At 40.5% G+C, this 22,313-nt stretch overlaps 1 protein-coding gene across 1 annotated transcript in view; it reads right to left on the minus strand.

Annotated features, from left to right (window-relative positions):
• Window positions 1-478: 478 nt before the first annotated feature.
• Window positions 479-22,313, minus strand: part of SMG1 (SMG1 nonsense mediated mRNA decay associated PI3K related kinase) — a 56,045-nt gene continuing 34,210 nt past the window's right edge. Inside the window, exons 33-63 of the mRNA XM_056503140.1 lie at window positions 22,107-22,245; window positions 21,601-21,831; window positions 21,330-21,507; window positions 20,552-20,713; window positions 20,165-20,382; window positions 19,843-19,997; window positions 18,716-18,938; window positions 17,525-17,771; window positions 16,709-16,938; window positions 15,947-16,195; window positions 15,440-15,578; window positions 15,243-15,352; window positions 14,446-14,664; window positions 13,860-14,050; window positions 13,097-13,269; window positions 12,431-12,710; window positions 11,524-11,796; window positions 10,467-10,701; window positions 9,916-10,142; window positions 9,092-9,242; window positions 8,822-9,011; window positions 8,137-8,606; window positions 7,060-7,197; window positions 6,069-6,221; window positions 5,563-5,742; window positions 5,148-5,375; window positions 4,522-4,733; window positions 4,210-4,316; window positions 3,705-3,884; window positions 3,482-3,588; window positions 479-2,865 (exon numbers count right to left, since the gene is read on the minus strand). Of these exons, the coding sequence (XP_056359115.1) occupies window positions 2,788-2,865; window positions 3,482-3,588; window positions 3,705-3,884; window positions 4,210-4,316; window positions 4,522-4,733; window positions 5,148-5,375; window positions 5,563-5,742; window positions 6,069-6,221; window positions 7,060-7,197; window positions 8,137-8,606; window positions 8,822-9,011; window positions 9,092-9,242; window positions 9,916-10,142; window positions 10,467-10,701; window positions 11,524-11,796; window positions 12,431-12,710; window positions 13,097-13,269; window positions 13,860-14,050; window positions 14,446-14,664; window positions 15,243-15,352; window positions 15,440-15,578; window positions 15,947-16,195; window positions 16,709-16,938; window positions 17,525-17,771; window positions 18,716-18,938; window positions 19,843-19,997; window positions 20,165-20,382; window positions 20,552-20,713; window positions 21,330-21,507; window positions 21,601-21,831; window positions 22,107-22,245 (6,073 nt within the window). The 3' untranslated portion in view covers window positions 479-2,787. The remainder of the gene's footprint in view (window positions 2,866-3,481; window positions 3,589-3,704; window positions 3,885-4,209; window positions 4,317-4,521; window positions 4,734-5,147; window positions 5,376-5,562; window positions 5,743-6,068; window positions 6,222-7,059; window positions 7,198-8,136; window positions 8,607-8,821; window positions 9,012-9,091; window positions 9,243-9,915; window positions 10,143-10,466; window positions 10,702-11,523; window positions 11,797-12,430; window positions 12,711-13,096; window positions 13,270-13,859; window positions 14,051-14,445; window positions 14,665-15,242; window positions 15,353-15,439; window positions 15,579-15,946; window positions 16,196-16,708; window positions 16,939-17,524; window positions 17,772-18,715; window positions 18,939-19,842; window positions 19,998-20,164; window positions 20,383-20,551; window positions 20,714-21,329; window positions 21,508-21,600; window positions 21,832-22,106; window positions 22,246-22,313) is intronic.

Consider the following 22,313-nt stretch of genomic DNA (forward strand, 5'->3'; position numbering starts at 1 on the left):
AATGTAACAGTATCTTATTTACTATGCAGGATGTGTGAGTGGAATGTGAATTTTAGATTTCATCAAGACTCTTATCAAGTTCCCCATACTGTCTAACACTTCCCAGAAAAATGCATCAGCACACAAGTCATCAGTGACAGTAACTCCTGCACATCTGAGCTGTCTCCTTTGCATTACATGCAAATGCAAGTCTCTGGAGAATCCTGCTCTAATTTGGGGTTTGGTTTGTATTTGTTTGTATCAAGGCACTTCATTCTTCCCTGTCATTTTCACAACGGCACAGTGTTGCATAGGAAGAAATTAAAAACACATATTATTTTTTATTTTTTAAAACTTTATTAAATTACGCAGTAAGAACCCATCTCCACACAAGTGTTTCATTTCTGGATGGCAGAGGTATAACACATGAGCCACAGGTGAGTGCATTACCCCTCCCTTCCCTCCAGCTTCCAAGAAACAAAACAGCAGGTACAACACACTCCTGGCACTACACTTCTCCAACAGATTGTTCATAAGGTTATTTTGAACTGGAGAAAAAATGAAAAGGACCAACAGTGTCAAGTGTCTTGTTCTGCACCTGAATGTTCTTGACTGCAGGACTCCCCCAGCTGTTCCTGCACGTGCGTGGCAGAGGGTCAGCAAGCAGGGCAGCGGAATGGATCTGCAAAGCCTGTGACTTCCCTAGAGGTAATCAGGCAATCAGAGTGCAGGGAAGGCCATAGGACTGTTGAAAACTCTTACACTTCAAAGTGCATGTCCACAAAAAAGTTGGCAACAGAGGAGAAAGTGAATTCTAAGAGCTAGTGCGGAGGCAGAGCAGTCAGCATAGTGCAAATACTGAAAGGAACAGAAGTTTGCTGGCATTATCCAAAAATCACCAGCCAAGCTCCCTACTCAGATGAACTGCTGCAAACCCTTGCAATTAAATTAATTTTATGCCAGTAGTGGGCTTGGCTCAAATCTTTTAATACTTGGATTTTGACAGAAAAAAATGCTGTATTGAAAGTGTGGTTTTACTCTGAAAAGTGACTAAAATGGCATTAAGGATCTTCCCACATTTTTCAGCAACTGTGCATAATGAATTCACCAAGCTTGCAAAAGAGAAACTTTTTATACAGAGCTACAACAAATTTCTCTGGGTTCAGAACCCCCAGGGTGCATTTCTGCTTTATCATCTTTACAATTCTGCAGTTGTAGCTGAATTCTCTGGGGTTTGTTTGCTCCAAAACAAGGAAAATGCTTTTTCCTAAAGGTGTCCTACTTAAAAAATGAAGCAAGAAGTCTTTTAGACAACCAGCAGACAAGCAGGACCTTGATCTAAGGAAGATGATGCCATTTTCAGAGAGACTTTTCTGACCATAATCACACTTTGAGAATTGATTAAAAAAAACCTTGGAGGAAGATTCCCTATGGATGCATTACTGAACAACCATCTATAGAAGAAACATGGCAAAGGAAAACTACTTTGCAGAAATCTTTACAGATCTAGTTGAACAAAAATTTGAGAGTCCTTCATTTCTTGGATTATATGTATACCCCTGTGAAGTGAAGCACTAGAATTTACAAGTGTGAACTAAAAGGATTAGGAAAATGAAGTAAAAAGCATATCACTCTACCTCCACCAGAACATCACTTTATTGTTTATCTGTCATCAACAATGTAAAACTCTACTAGATACTCTATCCTGGTTTTTAAAAAGGTAAAGATTACATTGGATTAGCTACTTAGTACGAAAGAAACTACAGCAATCACAGTAGAATGAGATTGGAGGGACAATTTGAATTACAAAAAAGTGTACACTGCAAGCAGAGGGAAGTGCACATTAAATCAAATGCCTGTAGGAATCATTACTTTTAAATGCACAGTGACAATTTTGAGAAACTGTACATAATAGAATCACAAAAATGACTTTAAAATAACCAAAATTACATTTTGCATTTGACCATCCAACTCATAAGTAATCATTGATGTTCTATATTTTCAGACCTTTTGGAAGAATTGCTTACCAAACAGAATTTTAAGTTGTTAGTTTGACTAAACTGTGAAGTAGAAGGATTGAAATAAAAAGTATATTGGAAGTACGCCTAACCTACAAGAATAAGCCAAGAGGGGTGTATGCAAGGAGAGGCTGGGAAGGAGGAGCGAAAGGAAAGAAGAAAGGGAGAAGAGAACAAAGGCTTTTTCTTCTATCTCAGAAGTTCTTCCAATGCAGCATGTATCTGATGTACAGCTCTCTGCTTTCAGTCCGTTTCTGAAGTTTACATTTTGTAGCCTTTTCCCGTACTAACTGGTCAACTCAACCAGCACTGCTGCCACGTAACAAGAGAACAAGAATCTGAATGCATCAAATCTGCCCTTGCTGTGATTTCTTCATGGCCCCATTTTTCTGTTTTTCTTTGAACAGGGTTCGGTGTTTCCTGAATTGTTCCCAGGGTCAGGTGGAATTGAGTTCCAAATCACTCTGCCGTTTGTAGCATCCTGATTTCTTTCTGCAGCTGACCCCCAGACACGTTTGCAGTTCTTCCGTAGCAGAAAGACAAACCGTGTTGCTCAAGCGGTGAGCGTTCACCCTTGACCGTGGGGGTTGCAGACCATTGTGTTTACGTATCCCTGAGTGCAGCTATCCTGCAGGATTCACTTCCCAGTGCACCGAGATTTCCTAGGTTTCCTCAGATTAAGCCCCAGTATGCATCACCACCGACTGTGGTGCGGCTACGGATGCCTGAGGCCGAGTTGATTCTGGTGGATGTCTGACCTCGCTGAACCAGACCGAGCTGCTCTCCCTACTCATACCCAGGCAGTCCAACCTTCATACAGCTGAGCCAAGTTATCTAGATTAGTTGCTTCCTTAATCACAAAGTCAACCTATTAAAAAGGTCAAACAAGGAATTAAATAAAAATAAGCTAGAATTTTAAAAGCGTTTAAGTGATCTTAGAATTTACTGTCGAATGCCACTGAAAAAAAAAATCTAAAGTAACTGCAGATGTAACTTTGTGCAGTCCACATAAGAAACAGAAAGCTGCACTGCAAAAAAAGATCACATATCTCATTCACAGCCCCTATCTAGAAAGTATTCTCAAATAGACATGGACAACTGTGTCCCCTGACTCCGTTGCCCAGAGACAGAAGTGGTTTTGTTATGTTAGTGAACACAGACAAGTTCTGTCCCTTGGGCAGCTGTACAGATCTCCTGTTCTCCCTGGCTATCAGCAGCTCTGGAACAAATGTTAGCTTACTGACAGACAAAAGGCAGTTTTATTTAATTCATGGTTTTACATAAACTTCCCATATGGCAAACAAAAGCATATGACAGAAAAAAAAAGAATGCAGCAATACAAGGCAGCAGCAACCTTGATTTTCACTGCAATAGCTCCCACCCCCAAAGGAACCCCCCATTCACAACAGGATTTCAGCCCTGAAGGCACACTTCAGCATGTACTTAAAGCAAGAACCAGTACTGGACCTTTACTTTCAACTCACCTGTTCAGCCACAGACATTCTCCTGTTGGGATCCACATCTCGGCCCTCTAACTTGGCTTTGACCCGCTTCCACACGCTAACTGCGTAGGAATTCCTCTCCTGCACAGCTGCAGGTACAAAGTAAAGTCAATGCAATTTGACATTCCTGAACAGAAACCCACTGAGGTATTTTTTTGTTGCTGTCAGTGGTAAGGTTATTGGTTTTTTTCAGGTTTGTATTTACCTTTTCCTGTTTTAGGGTCCCTGGCTGTCTTTTTGGGACTACAAGCAACACTTTTGCCAGTTCCTGGGACTGTGTTTGGAGGAGTATCTGCTGATGTTGCAAGATTTTTCTGAATTAGCTTTCTTGCATTCTGTGACATCACCTCTGGCTGAGTTTTCTGCCCTGTATTGCTACGCACAGCTGTAGAGAAAGTTTAAAAGTGCTTAAAGTCTTCAAAATAATAGCATACTTTAGAGGCAAGAAAAGGCACAATTAAATGCATATCAAATAGACCCATTAGTTTTTCAGAACAAATGCATTAAATCTGCATTTTAAATTCTGCACCAGTTTCCAATCTTTCCATTCTCTAATTTCTTCTGCTTCATACACAAGAGATTTTATTCTGCTGCTAAGAATTTATTTTTATTAAGCAAATTATCTGCATTTCAAAGTTCAGTAAGAGCTATGATCCCCTCTCTAATACCAATTCCTGGTGGTTTCATGTTTGTACTTTTGCAAGTATTACCTGCAGCAAAGGTTGGCTGATATGTAGCAGCTGAAGTTGGGCTGGAGCATTCATTTGCTGTATCCGTGACTAAGGGTGATGCAAACCCCACCAGGTTATTGTAGACACTGGGAAACATAATGGAGTCGATAAATACTCATGCAACTGCTTGACTTACTGAAAACCCAAAAATTAAATTAATTCAAATTTTGCAAGAAGATTTCTGAGTTCTAAAAAAAAACCATCAAGTATGTGCCCCATGATGTGCTCCTGCTACATGAAAGTAGGTATGCAAAATGCCTTGTCTCACCTGAGACAAGGTAACTCTCTTACCTTTGGCTCTGTGTTTTAAGTTCTTTCAAGGTGGGAGTTATTTCCTGCAGCATTTCAGCGTGTTCCTGACTGCGGACTTGACCCATAACCTGAACTAATGTAAACAGAACCGTCTGAATATTATCTTGCCACGATTTATATTCACCCAGGAACTGCCTAACACTGTTCTCATAGGGAACATCTTCACCATCTGCCAAAGCTGCTTCTTCATCCTGTAACCAAGATGTGCAAAAAGGTCAACTGCTATATTTTGGCTAAGAGAATAAAGGAAAGCATGACTTAGCCCTTTCAGCCCTTCAGTTTGTCATTTAACTACAAATAACTGTAATTCTCAGTAGTTATGTATGAAGGAATCAATTTTAAAATTATAATTTTTTTAAAGATTAAGAGCCAAAAGGATTTATAAGCATGTTTCAACTGCCAAGAGAGAAAAGGTTCAGTTCAACCAAAGCTTGCTAAAGCTCATGCTAGAATGTTCTATGAATTCTTAAGCACAAACTTTGTCTTGAGCTCCATACGTACAAACATTTTACTGTTTCTAGATACTTTACAAAGCTACAACTTATTTTCCTGAAACTGTACTGACATAGGTTTGAGGAATAAATTCAAGGATGTTTCAGGCATACCTTTGCCATAGCTTTCAGTAGATGCTTGACATCTCCCAGCTGTCTGTTATGACCCGTGAGCACAGTTTTAATATTATCCACCAGATTCTGAATTGTTTCACAAACTGTTTCTATTTGCTGTTCTCTTTCTGTTTGTATTGTTCTCTGTGTAGATATCTCCTGGGACAACTGCTTGTGAGCTGAGTGAAGCCATTCAGAGCTGCCAATAGGATGTTCAAGACCAGTGCCCTAAAAATAACAGAAACATTTCTTTATCAGTACCCAGAGATAAAATTCTCTGCTGTGTAGACAGCACTGCCAAGTGTTTAACTGCCAGCATAAACTCTGTAGCCATACTCCATCTGAAGGTACACATAACACTGAGAATGCAGACAAAGCTGGGAGCTCCCTGCAGTTTTGCTGTGCCTGTGCTCACCACTCTCTGCAGCAGGCGCAGCTCCAGGTCCGACACGGAGCTGTTGAACTGGGACGCAAAGGAGCACATCTGCTGGCAGCGCTTGAGGAGCTCGAACAGGGCAGCGTCCAGATTCAGGGCTTCTGCTGTTCTGGTACGTAAACTCTCAAAGTGAATGATGTTACTGCACAGGAAAGTGACCTGAAAACCAAAGCAAGAGTGAGAAAAATTATTCCACTTCAGCTATTAGACAAACAATGCTTTTTTCATCTGCTTTGAAGTGAGGATTTGAAACACACAGATACTGCTCTGGTAAAGCAGCAGTATCATCCCAGGGTCACCCAACCCTGCAGCAGTTCTCACAAAGATTATTCCTATTGCTTTCAAGTGGGATTCCCAGAAGTATTTTTGGTTATCTATGTATGCTCTTTAGATGCAGAGCAGAAAAATATCTACATAAACCTTGGGTAGGAAACGAAGAGTGAACACACTCATGGAGTCCAGAGTACTGTATTTATCTGTAGTACCTGACTTGCTCTTTGACTTTCTTTCAGTACAAGGTTTCTTCTTTCAGCAATAGTGGCATCAAAATCTTGCAAGACTGGGGCCAGTGCAGGATTAGCACCTCCTGCCCATTTTAAACGCTGCTCAATACTTGCTTCAAGTGCTGCTAGTTTCTCCTGCATGGGGGAAGGAAAAAAGGATAAATCATACTGATATAAACCATTCTAAGCCTTATTTTAAATAAATTATACACCTATAACACAAGCAGACACTTTCTTATGCCCATATATGAAAAATATTATGGCATTCATGATTGACTAATATTAGTTTATGTTGCTTAAAAGTTTATTTCCAGTACACATCACAACTGGATTTGACTGTTATAGAAAGTTTACCTGTCTAGATTTTAACTCACCAAAAGAAACCCAAAGAGTAATCAGATTTCTAGACTAAGAATTATATAACATCATAGGAATCCCTCCATTATTTTGAAAGTAATTCAAGAAATTACTATAAACAGTACCTTCACAACTAAAAAAGGAAATTAAAATTCAGGAAGCTAAGCAGTATTTAATAAACAATTAAACATTCTATATTACTGCCACCAAAGAAATCTAAAATACTGTGCAAAGCCACAGCACACAAAGCTTAACACACAGAAAAATTAATTTGTCCATTTGTACAAAGGGAATTTCTGACATTTAGCCAGCAAAAACAATAGTAAGGATGATTTAAGGCTGACAAAGAAAAGGAGCCTTCAGAAAAAAATGTACTTTCCCAGATTTGTATTTTCCTTCAAAGAGATTTACTGCTATTCCAAAAAGAACATTTGGGATGAGACAGCAAAATAAAAAAATATAACAGTATCCATCAGACAAACTGAAAGAGATATGGCAATACCCCCACACTTGTGTAAGACAGCAAGGACAATGCAACTTGAAGGAGACAGATGATTTTGCAGTTTGTCAGTCACATTTCCATGTGCTGCTGAACAGCCCCCCAGACCAGCCATACCTGGACTGATGCAATGGAAGTTTCAATCTGACTGAGAGTGTGAAGTTTCTTTTTCATGCTGGCTAAAATTGCTGAGCGAGGTGGAGGAGTGACAGAAATGGCCTGGGGGCGGCTGATGAGGAGATCCTCATGCTGCCACTTTAAGAAATAACAGCAACACTTGATTAGCAATATTGCTCAGCACAAAATACTTTGCATCACAAACAGCAACTCCAGTGCTCTGGCACCCTTTATAAGTAAGGGCACTTAAAAGGGCTGCATGTCAGACAGTACCAGAGCAGCTCAAAGCTCTAAATCATTCAAGAGTGTTAAATTATACAAGTAGCTGCAAATTATGTTTTGCTGGCTTGGATTTTTATACCATTAATCAGTCCACTGACTTACTAGAAGTGATTTACACATGTTTTTTTTTTTTTTATCTAAAGGAAAATCCATCAATATTCAGTAACAATTCACTTGTGATACATTAAAACCAAGACAATTTTGCTTACCAGTCTATGAAATGGTTTATTAACTAACCTGGGGAAAGCCTTGTTCCTTAACCTACAAATCACTATAAAATAAAGATCACCAATAGTAGAACAGAACTGGATACCCACATAAAGGTACATAATGGACTGATACCACTGCTATTTGTATTTTTAGTGAAGCAAAGAGTGGAGCAAGGAGACAGTCAATGCATTAAAACTTTGAAGGAAAGGTACAAAATGACATTCAGCAACTCATACCCTCTGTTCTAAGCCATCTCCTCCCTTAAAGCCATAATCTGTTTGAGAAAAAGGGGCGGGAATGGGACAGCATTGCTGGTAAGAAAGCCAGTAAATTATCTATTTTCTAAAAAACAACTTAATGGCTATTGAAAAAATTACACAAATTGATTTTAAAAAAATTTATAAGTTGCAGAATTTGCTTCTTATAAAGCAGCTAGTCTTCAAAAGAAGCTAGCAATAACACTGTTCCTTATATACTTACAGCATAATTAAAACACCTCAGAACTTATTCAACAAAATATCATGTTTGTCGTGCCCAGACACTAACTGATGCTCCTTTTCCCATGCCAGGCTGGCTGGCTCTCACCTGGAACATGGCAATGTGCAGCTGCACTCTCTGCAGGCTGGTCTTGCAGGAGGAGATGCTGGTTTCCAGCCGGCGCACCAGGTCGTGCTTCTTCCAGGCTGTGTCGTAGGAGCTGGCCAGGACTGTGGCCCTGTTCATCACCAGCTGGGAGAACTTGCCAACCTGGATGTTGTGCTCCACGGCTTTCTTGCACAGGTCATCCACAGAAACTTTGCTTTCTGCTCCAAAGTCTTTAGCCTCTACCTGAGCAATGATATCAACACCCAGAGCGCTGATGAAGCTGCACAGGGTCAGTCCCAATGCTTGATTTGGAAGGCCAATTAAAAGCTGCCTCACAAAGTCTGCTGTAAAAGCCTTAATTGGCTTGGCCATTTGATCTTCACTAAAACAAGAGTTCCTGTAAAGGGCTTTCACATTGACAATTTGAACAGGTCCATTCACTGCATTCTGGTCTTCAAGTGAACTGATTCCTTTTAAAGGGAAAGAAATAGTATTTTTGTTATAAACTAAACATCTGATGCATCCAGAAGAATAATACCCAACTTACAAACACAGCAATTAATTTTTAGTTTCTGCTTCCTTACCACGTATCAAGGGTAAGGAACAGCAAAAGTGACCATTGTACATTCTTCTGAATAGGGTAAGTGGATAAAGCCATACTGAATATTTGATAACATTTATTTACCTGACAGTGTCTTAGAAAAGGTACCACAGAGCCTGAAAAATTCTTTAATTGTTTGCAGTCTCTTCAGAAAGAAGATTTCCTCCAGAACTTGCCGGTTATTGTCATCATCAAAGAAGTTCACTTGGGTGCTGCGGGCCTCCCTGATGATGTCGATCTTGCGCCAAGCAAGAGGAATCTCCATCTTGTTTAGCTGAGCAATGCAAAGGAAATTAATTAGTTGGGTTTTCTTAAAGGTTTCCTAATTCTGACTTAAAAAGAACAAATCCACACCTTTTCAATCAATAAGCCAAATGCAGTTTCCACTTGAGCAAACATTCCATCAAAAGCTACCAAAAGCATCTGACCAGCTGACATTTTGGGAGTTTCATCAACTGAACCATTTCTTGGCTGAATCAGTTCACCATACTGAGCATGAAGTACTCTAAAAAGGAAAAAAAGAAAGAAAATTTACATGGTTTCACTTAGTCCACAATAAACAGAATTTTCTTAAACTGACTGATTCCACAGATTCACTGTACCACTGATGGAGCCACCACAACTGGTTCAAGGGAAACACCACCTGAAGCTTTTGAACTGGTTTGTTGTACCAAGCACCTACCCAGGAATGTACTGTCCCACATTACAAGATGCACAAGTGTTTGTTTGCTCAGTGTTTTGTCTCATTTTGCTTTTTTAATCAAGCACTGACTCATTATACAAAAGCTGCTTATCAAGCCTTCTGATGAGGAGTGCCATGGTTACAAGCTCTCCCTTATACAGGTTCCTCCCACAAACTATTGAGCTAGTTCCTATTTTTAGCATCCTTTAACTTCAAATATCAAATCACAACTACATATTTTGGAAGAATTTGACCACCAAAAGTCAGCTTTAAGCAGATGTAAGTGTACATTGCCACAGCTCCACATTTCTGTGTATGCATGTGGATGAACACACAAACACACAGAGAGGAAACAAGTGCACACCTCACACCCCACACTCTGCTTAAGGTAATCCTGGGCAAGAAAAGCCTGTATATCAAACAAAAAAAACTTTAGACAAACTGATGTTCTTCAGTCTTCACTCTCTCACACCTACACAGAAAAACAGTGATTTACCTTGCAACATCAATGTAATGAGTGTGTGTCTCCTCCTCTATACCCATAGCAGCATTTCTCAAGTAGGCTTGCAGAGATTCAACCAATGTTTGCAAAGGGACTCCATCAGTTGTTTGCTCTATAAGATTGTCCAATTCATGGAGCATACTTTCTAAAGTATACTCTCCTTTCATTAAGCACCTCAGTGCTTCAGGGAAGATGATCTGTCGGAAGTTTGAGTTCAATTCCTGTTGGGTAGTAAGTATGAAAAGAAGACATGAAGCTGGTGTGTCTATAAAGCTGATACAAACCTCTCCCTCATGGTTACTTACTTGACAGCAGTTTTTACAATTTGTCATGTATGGATCAAAACAGTTCCTTTCAAGCAATAAAAATGTAATTTACAGAAGCAAATACCTGTCCAGCTCAACCAAATACAGCAATCAGGAGCAAGACTTATGGAAAAACCTCAGCAGCATCATAAACATTTAGCCCATTAAGGAAGAATCTATTGAGAATGACTTCACTGAAGCCTTGAAGGATGGGGAGGAAAAGTAACATAAAAGAATCACCTGAAGTGAGATATATACTCCATTGGCTAAGTGAACAGCTTCTGATGCTTCCATGGGGTTTGGAATATCTAAGTCCTGGGGTACAAGATGACACTGCTTCAGCAGCTGCACGAGACACGTGACATTCCCACTCATGCTGCAAAGCTCCTCCAGGAACCAGGCTCCATCTCTGGACGTCAGATCAACCAGCTGCTCCCCAGCACTGGATGCTGCACCTTCCATCATCAGGTTTCGCCTGGAGGAAGGGAGACACTTAGACATCGTGCCTGCTGTGGAACTCTTCACAGAGCTACATCACTGCATGTTCCTGTGATGTGGTCTTGTCTTGGGTTGCAATACAGGATGTGGCCAGAAATGTGAATTCTATCACCATCTGTTGGAGCTGGGTGGGGCAGTGCCCCTGATCTCCTGGCACACATTATCTGCTCATGGGCCATCTTTAAACCAGCTGGGCAATCATCTTTATCTTCCCACAGCCCATCCTCCCTCCAGGAGATATCTCCTGTTCATGGCCAGTGAGTCCCAGGCCATGACTGATAAAATTCCATCATCCCACTGGGAGATGCTCCAGCCAGGGGAGGAGCCAAGCCTTTCCTACCCAGATAAAAACTGACATTTTGGACACCAAGGCACCTTCTTTCCACTGGATTCCAGAGGAAAGCCAGACCTTTCCACATCATCCCTGGAGCTTCAGAGGAAACTGCACCTTCTCCAGGAGCACTGCTCCAGCTGAACCACATCTGCCCCTGCAGGAGGATGCAGCCACCATTGAATGGGACTGTGCCAACACCCTGACTGACTGACGGGTGTCAGCTTGGATTCTGACTCTGGCAGGGCTGGGATTGTTCTGTGTAATACTGCATTGCTATTTTAATTTTCCTAGTAAAGAACTGTTATTCCTAATTCCCATATCTTTGCCTGAGAGCCCCTCAATTTCCAAATTATAATACTTTGGAGGGAGAGTGTTTACATTCTGAATTTGAAAGAGAAGCTTCTGTGGCAGACACCTGTCCTCCAGAGCAGGTGTCCAGCAGGAGAGGGCAGGGCAGGGGCTCACCTGGTGAGGGCGCAGAGCGCGGAGATGATGACGCTGGCCAGGCTGAGCGAGCCCTCCTCGCCGTTCTCGTGCAGGAACACCTTGATGCAGCGCTCGATCTCCTTGAGCTGCTCCTCGCACACGGGCACGGTCACGGCCTCCTGCTTGAGCCGCTCCACCTGCCGGATCAGGCGGCTGTTGATGTCGGCCGCGTAGCGCTGCAGCGTCATCTCGGTGGCCGTGATGAACTGGCACGCGCTGGGCGGGGGCTGCGGCGCGTACTGCATCTCGTACCTGCAGGGCACCGCGGGGTAAGCTTCCCCTTCTCACAGGGCAGGGACCACACCTGTGTTTGAGCCATTCCCACGCCACCCATCCTTCTTTACTCTGCTTTTATAAGGCCCAAAAATACACTGTATTCCACACTTATTTGTCAAGACAGAAGGCAACCGGCCTCGAGGCAAAGAACGAATAGAAGATAAAAAGGAAACATTTCAGAGGAAATGCTCAAATATAACCTAGATCTTTTAGTACAAGCCATAATAATGTTGAAACAGCCTGACTTTAGAAGAAAAAGAACTAGAAACTGCTTGAAAATCTACTAGATTAAAAAAAAAAAAGCTTTTCTTACTGATTTTTAAATACCAGAAGTTTCCAAAACCCAAATTATCATACCCTGTAGCCACAAAGGCTAATTCTTCCTTTGTTCATTACTTGATTTTTCCTGTTGAAGTACACTGACTAAACTTTGCAATGGTATTTCTAAAGCAGTTTTTCATATTTACTCCAAATTTCTAAAATTACAACTTAATATTTGTTAGCTTTATAATTAGATGGGTCCTTGAAAAAATATTTATTTTAATGATAAAATTAGGGTAGTAGCTTGAAAAATATGTTCTTTGAACAAGTTGTTATTCTGTCAACTTACTTCCTAAAGATATCCTGACAACGCTCTATTGTCATGTTACAAATGAGTTCTTCCATCCAGGTTTTCCACTGCTCTATTCGGTGCTTCTGGAACACAGCTTTTGGGTACTGCAGAGCTACTGTTGCATAGTTGTGCAATTGCTCCAGGCACCCACGTAACACAGATCTTCTCTGCTGCAGAAGGGCACCAACCTCCCCTTCCAGCTGCTCACACTGACTGATCAGATGTGCCTGGCCTGCGTTCTGCAGAAATGCTGTTGCTGGTACATAACTTGGAGGACCTTTTAAGAAAAAAGGTTAATAGTAAAGATATGTCTGAAGACAGTTTTTATACCATAAAAATACTGAGCATTAACACATTTTTCCAAAAAAATTTTTTTTTTTTTTACTTGTGATAAAGGAAGCTTAGAGAATTCATATTGAGGATTTTAAGCACAAGGTAAGAGAATCTCATGCTCAGGTTGGATAGGACAGACAAGTTCTTTCAGACAGCTTGGCACTGAAACCTTGAAGTGCTCTAAATCCCCCTCTGAAGAAGCCCCTTTCTTTTAGTTTATTACATACAGATCATTGCCTTTAAGTCAGAGAATACTCATAACACCTCCTGATATTAAACTCAAGCTATTTTCAAACCACTTAAACTACCCCCAGAACTAGTATTTTGTACCTAGGTCCATTTGTGTGCTAATTTCTTGGAGCAGACTTGCAAGTTGTGTTGCTTCTAAATTACTGAAGGCAGTTTGGTAATGGGTTATCCACTGCTCAAACTCATTCAGCTTCACCTGGATGGCTTCCTGGACAGCTCTCTGTTGAGACTGCAACTGTGTGTGCTCAGAATACCTGAATTATTGAAGCCACAGAATCAAGTAAGTACTACAAGAAAGAAAATACTTAACACTATAGAATATAGAACAATATTGAAAAATACAGCTGTTAATCAGGAAATGAACATGTTCAATACATAAAACTAACAATGTTGCCTTATTGTTTTCCTAAAAGATAATTAATGCTTGTGCCTATTCATGCAATTCTGACATAACTAATTTCAAATAACCTTCAAAAACAACCTAAAGAATTAGAAACTTAGAAGATTTTTGTGCTATTGATCAATAGCACCCTTATATGGATTATCATGATGGGACCATCACATTCAGAACATTTCCTCTCTTGCCTTGAGGGTCAAGTGTGGAACTTGGACTAGTACAAGTTATACTGATGGAGTATGAGGTGCAGGTCATAAGTAAGATTATTCAGTAGGAAAAGGTTTCAGTAGTTCTTCTGTACAAGGAGTGACCTGCATACTGCAAGAATAGCTTTTACCCAGCTATTCACTCATACACAGATATCTATCATTTAACTCATAAGTACATTGCTAAAACACCATCTGTATTGATCTGTGAGACTTCTGACAATTCCTGGCTCCTCTGTACCTGTGCTGAAGTGTGTGGGAAGGATGATCCACTCCTTCTGCACCTTCAAGAAATTCTATCTCTTCCAGTAGTTTTCCTTGCAATTTTTCTACATCTGTTAACTGCTCCTGCAGGTTCAGGTACTCTTCTAAACTACTGTCCAGTTTTGGCAGCACAGCAAGCATTTCATCTCTGTTCTTAAACCAGTTAACCTGCAATCAAGACACAGATGTTACTGATGCACTAAATCAAACTGGCAAGAGAAAGTAAGATATAGCAGAACTTAACCCTTCAACAGTGCCATTCATCTAGCACTGCTTCCAGTGTTACAACTGCCAAATCTTAACAGACATTCTTTATTTAAACTGCTCTTTAAACCTCTGTTTTTATTCTCCTAGCCCAGATTCAGGCAAAACACTACAACACATTTTAAAATTAAGCATGCAGAAACTGAAAATTAAATACTTGTGAGCACAATATAAACATTATTCCTTCATACAAACTCAATTTATCACAATAAAATTAATGAACTATTGCTGATATATATATATCAGCAATATATCAAACCTACTATGGTTTAAAAACAGAATTATTGCAGTAAACTCACCTTTATCTCAGCCACCCTCGAGGAAAAGAGACTCCGTGTAATATCCCTCTCCATTTCCCTTTTGCTCTGCTTGTTCTCAGCCTGCTGGCCACCACCACCATAGACAGCCCCAGCAAATCCTGCCTCCCCTCCAGCTGTCCAGTCCACCAGGGGATCATAAACAAAAGCTTCCAGCAGTGTGAGCAAAGTCTCTCTCCCACGCCGCATGATATGAAGGACCTGGTTTTAAACAGACTCATTCTGATTCTGTTATCCTTGTAGAAGAGTGGAAACTTGGATGCAAAATACTGAACTTGAGTAGGTACAGAAATCTGTAATGCATCCCTAACTACTACAGAGACAGGAAGAACACCACAGTGGGTACAAATGCAGCTAAGCCTGTAGGAAGATCTAGCCTTCCACACAAACTCTATGCACAAGCCACAGACATTTGAGGAAAATCTCCCTTCTTCAGAGCACTTTTCTTTTTAAAAACATATATGTTTATCAGGATGAGTCCTAAAGTAAGAGGGCAAGCAAATATCTCAAAAAAACAAGAATTCAGGAAAACCATAACATTTTAATCTGTAGCTAAGTCCCCATTTCACCCTAAATTGTAGTTGTACCAGTACTTGCATGTGTTTTTATCAGAATTTCATGTTTCTTAAATACCTACCATAGGAAACACCTAAAGTAAGTCCAATTAAAATCACAGCAGAAATGTGAAGGCTGTATAAAGCAGCAGCAGAATGTAGAACAGAAAAGTCCTAAGATAGTATTTGGCCAGTGATGGCTCAGTTTTCAGTCTCCTACCATACCTGTTCACAAGAAAGCCTGAACACCCCTTCCACTCCTGTCACTCCCAGAGCAGTTTCAATGTTGTGCGTCATTCGGAACGGAACCTTCTCTGGGACCCTAAGGCTCTTCCCTTGAAGATAAAAAATTAAGTTGTTTCTTTTAATTAGCAAGAAAGAAAACCTTTTATTTGAATAACATAGAGCATTTTTTAAATTACCTTTTTCAAAGCAAACATTATAATCTATGTGGACAACTTCTCCTGTAGTCATATCTATAAGAACATTATCCAGATGTCTGTCTCCAAGACCAATGATGTAGCCAACCATGGACATAACTGCAGTGGATCTTGCATACGACTTAAAAGAGAGTTTCAGGAAAAAATTATTTGTGGGAATCCTCTGCCAACACATTGGACTGACTACCATCTTAAAACATTATTTTAAGTGTAACTGTAAAACAAATCAAGCCCAACTTATTTCAAACAGTTTTCTATTTGTTGTTTGATGGTATTTTACAAGTGTTTTCATTTTAGGTTGATAATTCTAGTATAATAATGCAGTCTATTCCCATGTTTTAATTCCAGATGGCACAACTGCCAACATTTCATCACACTCACAGCAGCACTAGCTCTCCAAACTCACAAGTACCACACCTCAGGCATTTGTTGCCCCTCATCCCATTAAAACCACAGCCTCTCCTACGTAAAACAGTTGTTGTAACTTACCTGTGTAACTCTCCACCACTCATCTGGTGTGGTGCATGATGACCAGAGCTCCTTAGCAAGGAGATTTGGGGGAGTTGCTTCCATCAGCTCTTCCAGAACAGCCCTCATGACGTTCAATGGCCAGTCACGACGTGACACGTCCAGACTGAGCCCAACTGCCTTTAAAGCAGGTCCAATTTTACTGTAGTAAAGTTCACTTGGTCTAGGAACTATTCCAGGGTTCTGAGGGGTCTGGTAAGAGTCCTGAGCCTAGAAAACAAAGCTCATGTATTAACACAGAAACATCCCAAATTCAGTTTTGGTGAGACTGAAGTATGAAATCAATGCCTCGACTGAGCATGACTTCTGCAGCTCAGAGACTGCTTCCAAAATTCAGTAGCTAAGGTCTAATAAACTGAAAACACATTGCTTTGGCCTAATTCTACTCTTATAGCAGTTCTCATAAATACAACTGCAAAAACTGTATTTCAAATTAAATGAGAGTAAACAAGATACGGAACTAAAGTAATTTCAACTGAAGTTAATTCTATCTGTAAAAAACAGTTCTCTCAAATTATCATGCCATACTGTTATAATATATAACTAACAGAGATGCAATTTTATTGCCTTCAGATGAAGTCCCAAGATAAAAAATACTGCAGGAAGGTTCTGAGTATTCATGAACAAAACACAACCCTTGTAAGATGATGTGACTCGGAATCACAAAGCAAACCAAACCATTTCTCCTCTGCCTTGTCCCACCCAGCACAGAGCAGCCAGTACCTTTTGTGCCTGCAGAGCAGCCTCCCTCTGCTGCCAGCGCTTGTAGAGCCCAAAGAGAGGTGTGGCTCCATCCACCCACTGGATGAGGCCTGACCTTGTCCCCAGGGGTGTCACCGAGTAGTGCCGCGCGTGGAACCGCGGCGTCTCCTGCCGGTTGATGGTGGCAAACATGGTGTTCACAATGGACAAGAACTGCATGATTCTCTCATCTAGATGCAAGTCTTCCAAACCTGCAATAAATTTGTTTAAAATTTAGCTTCCATGTGAAAAAAAATTCTCCTAAAGCCCAAAATACAGCGCTTTTTAAACCTACTACCTACTTAAATCATATTTCAAATATGATTATAATATGTAGATTAAGATAAGTTGTTTGGCCTAAATCAAAGTGTTTACATGGCATTTACCTACCAGTTTATACCAGCTTGCTGTGTGAACAGCATGCACAATAGTCACAACATAACAAATAGGCCTTTCCCTTGCAGGGAAAACATGAAGTCTCAAGTTCTCTTTTAGGGGCTATGCTAAGCTTCTGGAAAATTGCATCCAGCTAATTCTATCAATATGCAAGCAGAGCATTGCTTCTGATGAAAGCCTTGTCAAAAAGGGATTTGATTTACAGTTTCACAAGGCAAAATTTCTTGAAAAATACATGGTGAAGTGGGAGGTAGGGAAGATAGAGAGCAAACGTTTCAAACTCCTCTTTGTATCATTCAGGCAAACAAAACTAGAGTTGCACCATGCAATCCTCCTAACTTCAATACAGTCTAATTTATAACAAGAGACAGTACCTGTTATGAGAAAAATTGTATTACTTACCTTTGAATAGGTAGGGATAGTTCTTCCCATCTGAACCCAGGAAAAGCAGCTTTTTAGGTTTGGTTTTGGTGGGCAGGATGGTGATGGTGCTACCCACACTGTGGATGGTGACTGTGTCCCTGGTGGACACCTCTCCAGGAAGAGCTATTTCAGTGTTCATCATGGCAGCCAACCAAGGACTGATTTCCTCAAGCCTTAAGAGGTAACTGGCCCGTTTCTGTGCCCTCTGCTGCAAACTCAGCATTACCTATTCCAAAGAAATGGTTTTCTTTTAGGTTGATGTTCACCTCAACAGTTAGCAGTAAGAACAACACCACCACCAAACTGGACTTAATGGTGGTCATCCTCCAGAAAACAAAAGATTCCTCCTAAACTCCCTTGCACCCTTGCCATGCTAATCCAGATACAGTTTAGGATGAAGATTACAAAAACAAAACAACATCCTCTATGTAGAAAATACATCCTGTGCAGTGAGAAGAATCAAAGTCACAATAAATCATGCTCCTCAAGAGGTTTGCTCCTGTATTTATAAATATCTGAGCTGTGGTTAAAGGCAGCAGCATTCAGCAATGTCCTGTTTATGTATCTGAATGCTTGTTTGTTCTGCAAAGCACAAGAGGTAGCACAAGGAAAAGAGATGTATGTGCATGTAAAACCCCAGTTCTGTCTAGCAAGGTTTTAAAAACACCAGGCTTGCTCTGGATAGACAATATTTTGTTTCTCTTTAGACCCACAAACTAAGAGAAGATGACCAAGGACCTCTGGGAAGAGCTGATCATTTGAAGGCTGCTGCACAGCCCAAGGACTTATCGCTCAGATAAATAGAGAATTAGTTTGTCAAAATTTAAATCAACTGAACTCAAATACCAGAGTTTCAGAAACATAGTATTTAAAAGAAATAAAGCCCTCTGCTCCCAAAGCTGACAGCATCCCAGATGGCAGAAGATGCAAGATATGAAAACTTCAATTTCAATGGGTAGAAATACAACAAGAGACAATCAATAAGACTGGCTAGAGGCAAAGATTATGGTGCTTTAGTGCCCAGTTTGCCTGTGCTGACTGCTGGGAAGACAAATTCAGGCTGCAATTTTGATATGGTAAGGAAACAGCAAGAGAAGGAGAGGGTCAAGCACATGGTACAGCAAGAGCAGCAAGGTCTCTACATCATCCTCTTCCTCTTGCAGGTAATACCTCTTTAAATGGCAGCCAGCTGCTTCCAGGCTTAGCAGGATTCAAAGGATTCTTAAGTTTCTCTAGTGCATTTTCAATTGCATCTCCATAGTTATCCTGAAACCACTTCTCATGAGGAGTTTCTGCAGGAGCTGCAGTGATGCTCCTGACGTGCTCCAGAGCAAACACAATGGGCTTCATCAGAGCCGTGTGCTTCTCACGCATGATGGCAATCTTCTCCTCTCTGTTACGAAACACACAAAAACTTCCTCTTAATGCCATAAAACCAAGTTCTCATAATGACAGCATTAATCAACAACTGAGACATTGAAGAACTCAAAAAATTACTACTTCTCTATAATGAGGTCTTCAGTTATGATCATGTTAAAATGAAGATTATTTCATTCTAGCATTGAGTAAGGGTTCCCCTGAACCACTTTTTTTTAAAAAAAAACAAAACATTTGAAATGCATTGCTCACCACCAGAAACTCTGATTAGAAGCTTTAAGCAGAAATCACTTTAAGCAATTGATTTCCATTAATAAAGGACCTTTATACTACTACTTGTTAAGGATGCACCACACTATAAAGGAGACATTCAGATCATTGTGTTCTCCCATTCCATGTCAGTCCTGACTATAGAATACAAGAGGCATTCTTAAGTTTAGCCAGGTGCCCAGAGAATGGATCTGCTCTTCCACTACTCTGTTCACAAGAGAACCCAGGTGAGGGAAGAAGACTTGCTCAACACTGAAAACTAAAATAAGACACTCCATTTACTCCAAATATCTGCACTTACAGTGATCTCTAAATAGATGATACCCTTCAACATGCTTATACTCATTTCATCTGACTTGGAAATCAAGCACTATAGCATCTCATCATCCACAATACAATCCACATTGGGTTCTAATGCACTATTACTAAAGAAATCACAACATGGATTCACAGGTAACTGTTTCCCTCATTTGACTGGAGTAGTAGCTGTAGCACAAAATGTTCCTGCAATAAGGTCCCAGGCCTACAAAGCAGCAGCTGGGGTAGTATGAGTTCAGGAACAGCAACCACTGTAGATTCATTTGACTGTGTACTTGCCCAGTAACACACATGTGCTATGATCACCCCCTGGATTACTGAAGCAGACATACTTCCTTAAAGTGTTGTTGTTTTGGACCCTCTTGACTTCATCCTCCAGCTGCTGAATCCTCCTGAGGACGTACATGTGCTGCTGCAGCAGAACTCCCAGCCACAGCTCATCCCACAGAACTGTCACTCTGCGCAGCTCAGCCACGAGCATCTGAACCTGGAGAAACCAAGATTCACTCTTTAAAAGAACTAACATTCAGATTTGCTTCAGCAGATGAACAAGTTGGAAAAAAGACACAGTAAACTTGCAGTGGGCCAACATCCAAGACTCAAATTACATGTTTGTGGTTCAATACCCAAGTAACACACACTTGGATTATTTACCTGCAATACCATTGTTGGATTTGCAGCAGAGAGTTTCTCCACAATTTTGCTGTAGCAATCTTGCATCATTGCTTGATCTTCATTTAATCCAGCTTTTGTATCATCTTTACTACTTTCTTGGGAAGCTGGAGTGCTCCCTTCATCACATTCACCACCCAACAGCTCTTCTCCTTGAATATTACCTAGCAAAGTAGGGATGGCAGAAGGCAGCTTGTTTCCTAAATTAAAAACAGATGATAAAATATTAGCTACAGTAAGATATATCATTCCACAGTTGATTTAGCATCAGGTCCCCATTAAGTACTGGTGAAATATAAGAAAAATATGCAAAATATATAAAAATATAGTAGCTTAAGTTCACTTGAACACTTTTTCCTTTCTCCATACCTGAAGTCTGGGATTCACTGCTAAGTGAAATGGTTCCCACTATTGCAGGATAGAGGATGAGATGAGGAGAGTCCTGAGCAACTCGACAGAGTAAGTTGCAAATGCTCTGTCGAACGTACACTTCTGGGTGATTGAGGCGGGAGAAGAGCTGGGGAATTATACCTGCAGAGAGGGGAAAAGGAAAGGTGCTGATTCACTGCATTCCTCTTCAAATGAGACAGAGCAACAGAATTTTATTTTTAAAAGCATGTCTTGCATATGGAGAATGTAAATCAAACAAGTACAAGTTATTAATTTACAAAAAAGTCCAAAAGAAAGGGCAATTTCACAACAGGTGAAAACTCCCACACTAACTCAATAACTTCTGAGGGAAAGCTGAACACTGCACTAACACTGCAGAACCTGCAGTGTTAGTGACAAACAACTACTTCTGAAACATGTGGCTTTCACCACACATCTTTCTCAACTACAGCTAGAAAAAAACCCACCTCATTTGTTTTTTAGAGTGGTCATATGATGCAATACTTCACAAACCACATCTCTTTTCTCTTCCCTGTGTCTTCAAGTGGGGGAAGGAGGGGATCAAAATCTGTGCTACTTATCTACTTTACAATCAGAGCATATGGCAGACTTCAACATCTTCAGTGACATCATTCAGTAAAAGATTCTCTTCCCCTCACACTTAAATGAAAATTTTATCAAAAGTGCAATGAATAGCTTTCTGCATTTAGAGAAATGCCTCAAAATCCATTTTAACAGACAGGTAACACACACACACCTCTCCAAGGAGCAGTGGGTGTAGTTTCCAGCCCATGCTCTAGATACTGTCGAAGCTCTCCAGCATGTTTCACCAGCAGCCGTAACAGTCTCAGGGTTGCCATCACAATTACATCATCAGTGCTCTGCTCAGAGTTGTTTCTTAAGTGCAGTCTGGGATCTTCTTCATCAAGTGGAACCTTGAAACAAAGAAATGCTCCTCTAAGTATATAGTTCATATCATCATTTAGAAAAGTTTGTAACTTGGTTTCCACATCAACATGAACACTCACCTGGCCAGCATTGAGTTTGAGGAAAGTAAAGTATGCACTGCAGGACAGTTTATAAAGACTGAAGATTCTGTCTACAACTTTCCTCCAGACTTTAATTAATCCTTCTGTTGCATTTTCATCAAGATCTGAAAGCCAGGGACAACTTGTTAATAACTGACGCCATATTACATCCACCATATCATCTTCTTCATTGTCCTCATTTTCAGTGATCTGTAGAGTCATATCTTCATCCTAAATGCAAATAAAGGGAAAGCAGATTTGATTAAGTCCTCCAACAATTTCTACAAACATAGTTCCTAAGTCAGTTTTTGTCTAGCAACTCATGCAACTGCATTACTTGATCACATTACCATAGTTCAATCAACAGGTGTGTGACCACTTAGCTAACAGATGGTTCCTTCTACTGTCTGAATTTTAAGACACTTAGAGTTAACATGAACTACAAGAGGAAAATAAAGTTCATGCTGAAGCTGAACATTTTTTTAAAAAAATAAATCTACACTTACTTGAATCCCAGCTGGCCGACACACTGCCTGCCCAAGAATGCCATAGATTTTCTCTTTATCCTCCTCTGCAATGTTGTCTGGAAGCAAGTTCTGAACCTCAGATTTCTCCCGGGGGAGCAGCCGAACACCTTCTCCCTGACTGCAACATTTAATCAATTATTGATCCCCATTACATGAGTATTTGTAGAGCTACTGCAAGTCTATATA

Source organism: Oenanthe melanoleuca, chromosome 14 (assembly GCF_029582105.1).
Source record: "Oenanthe melanoleuca isolate GR-GAL-2019-014 chromosome 14, OMel1.0, whole genome shotgun sequence".
In the NCBI taxonomy this organism is placed as follows: Eukaryota; Metazoa; Chordata; class Aves; order Passeriformes; family Muscicapidae; genus Oenanthe; species Oenanthe melanoleuca.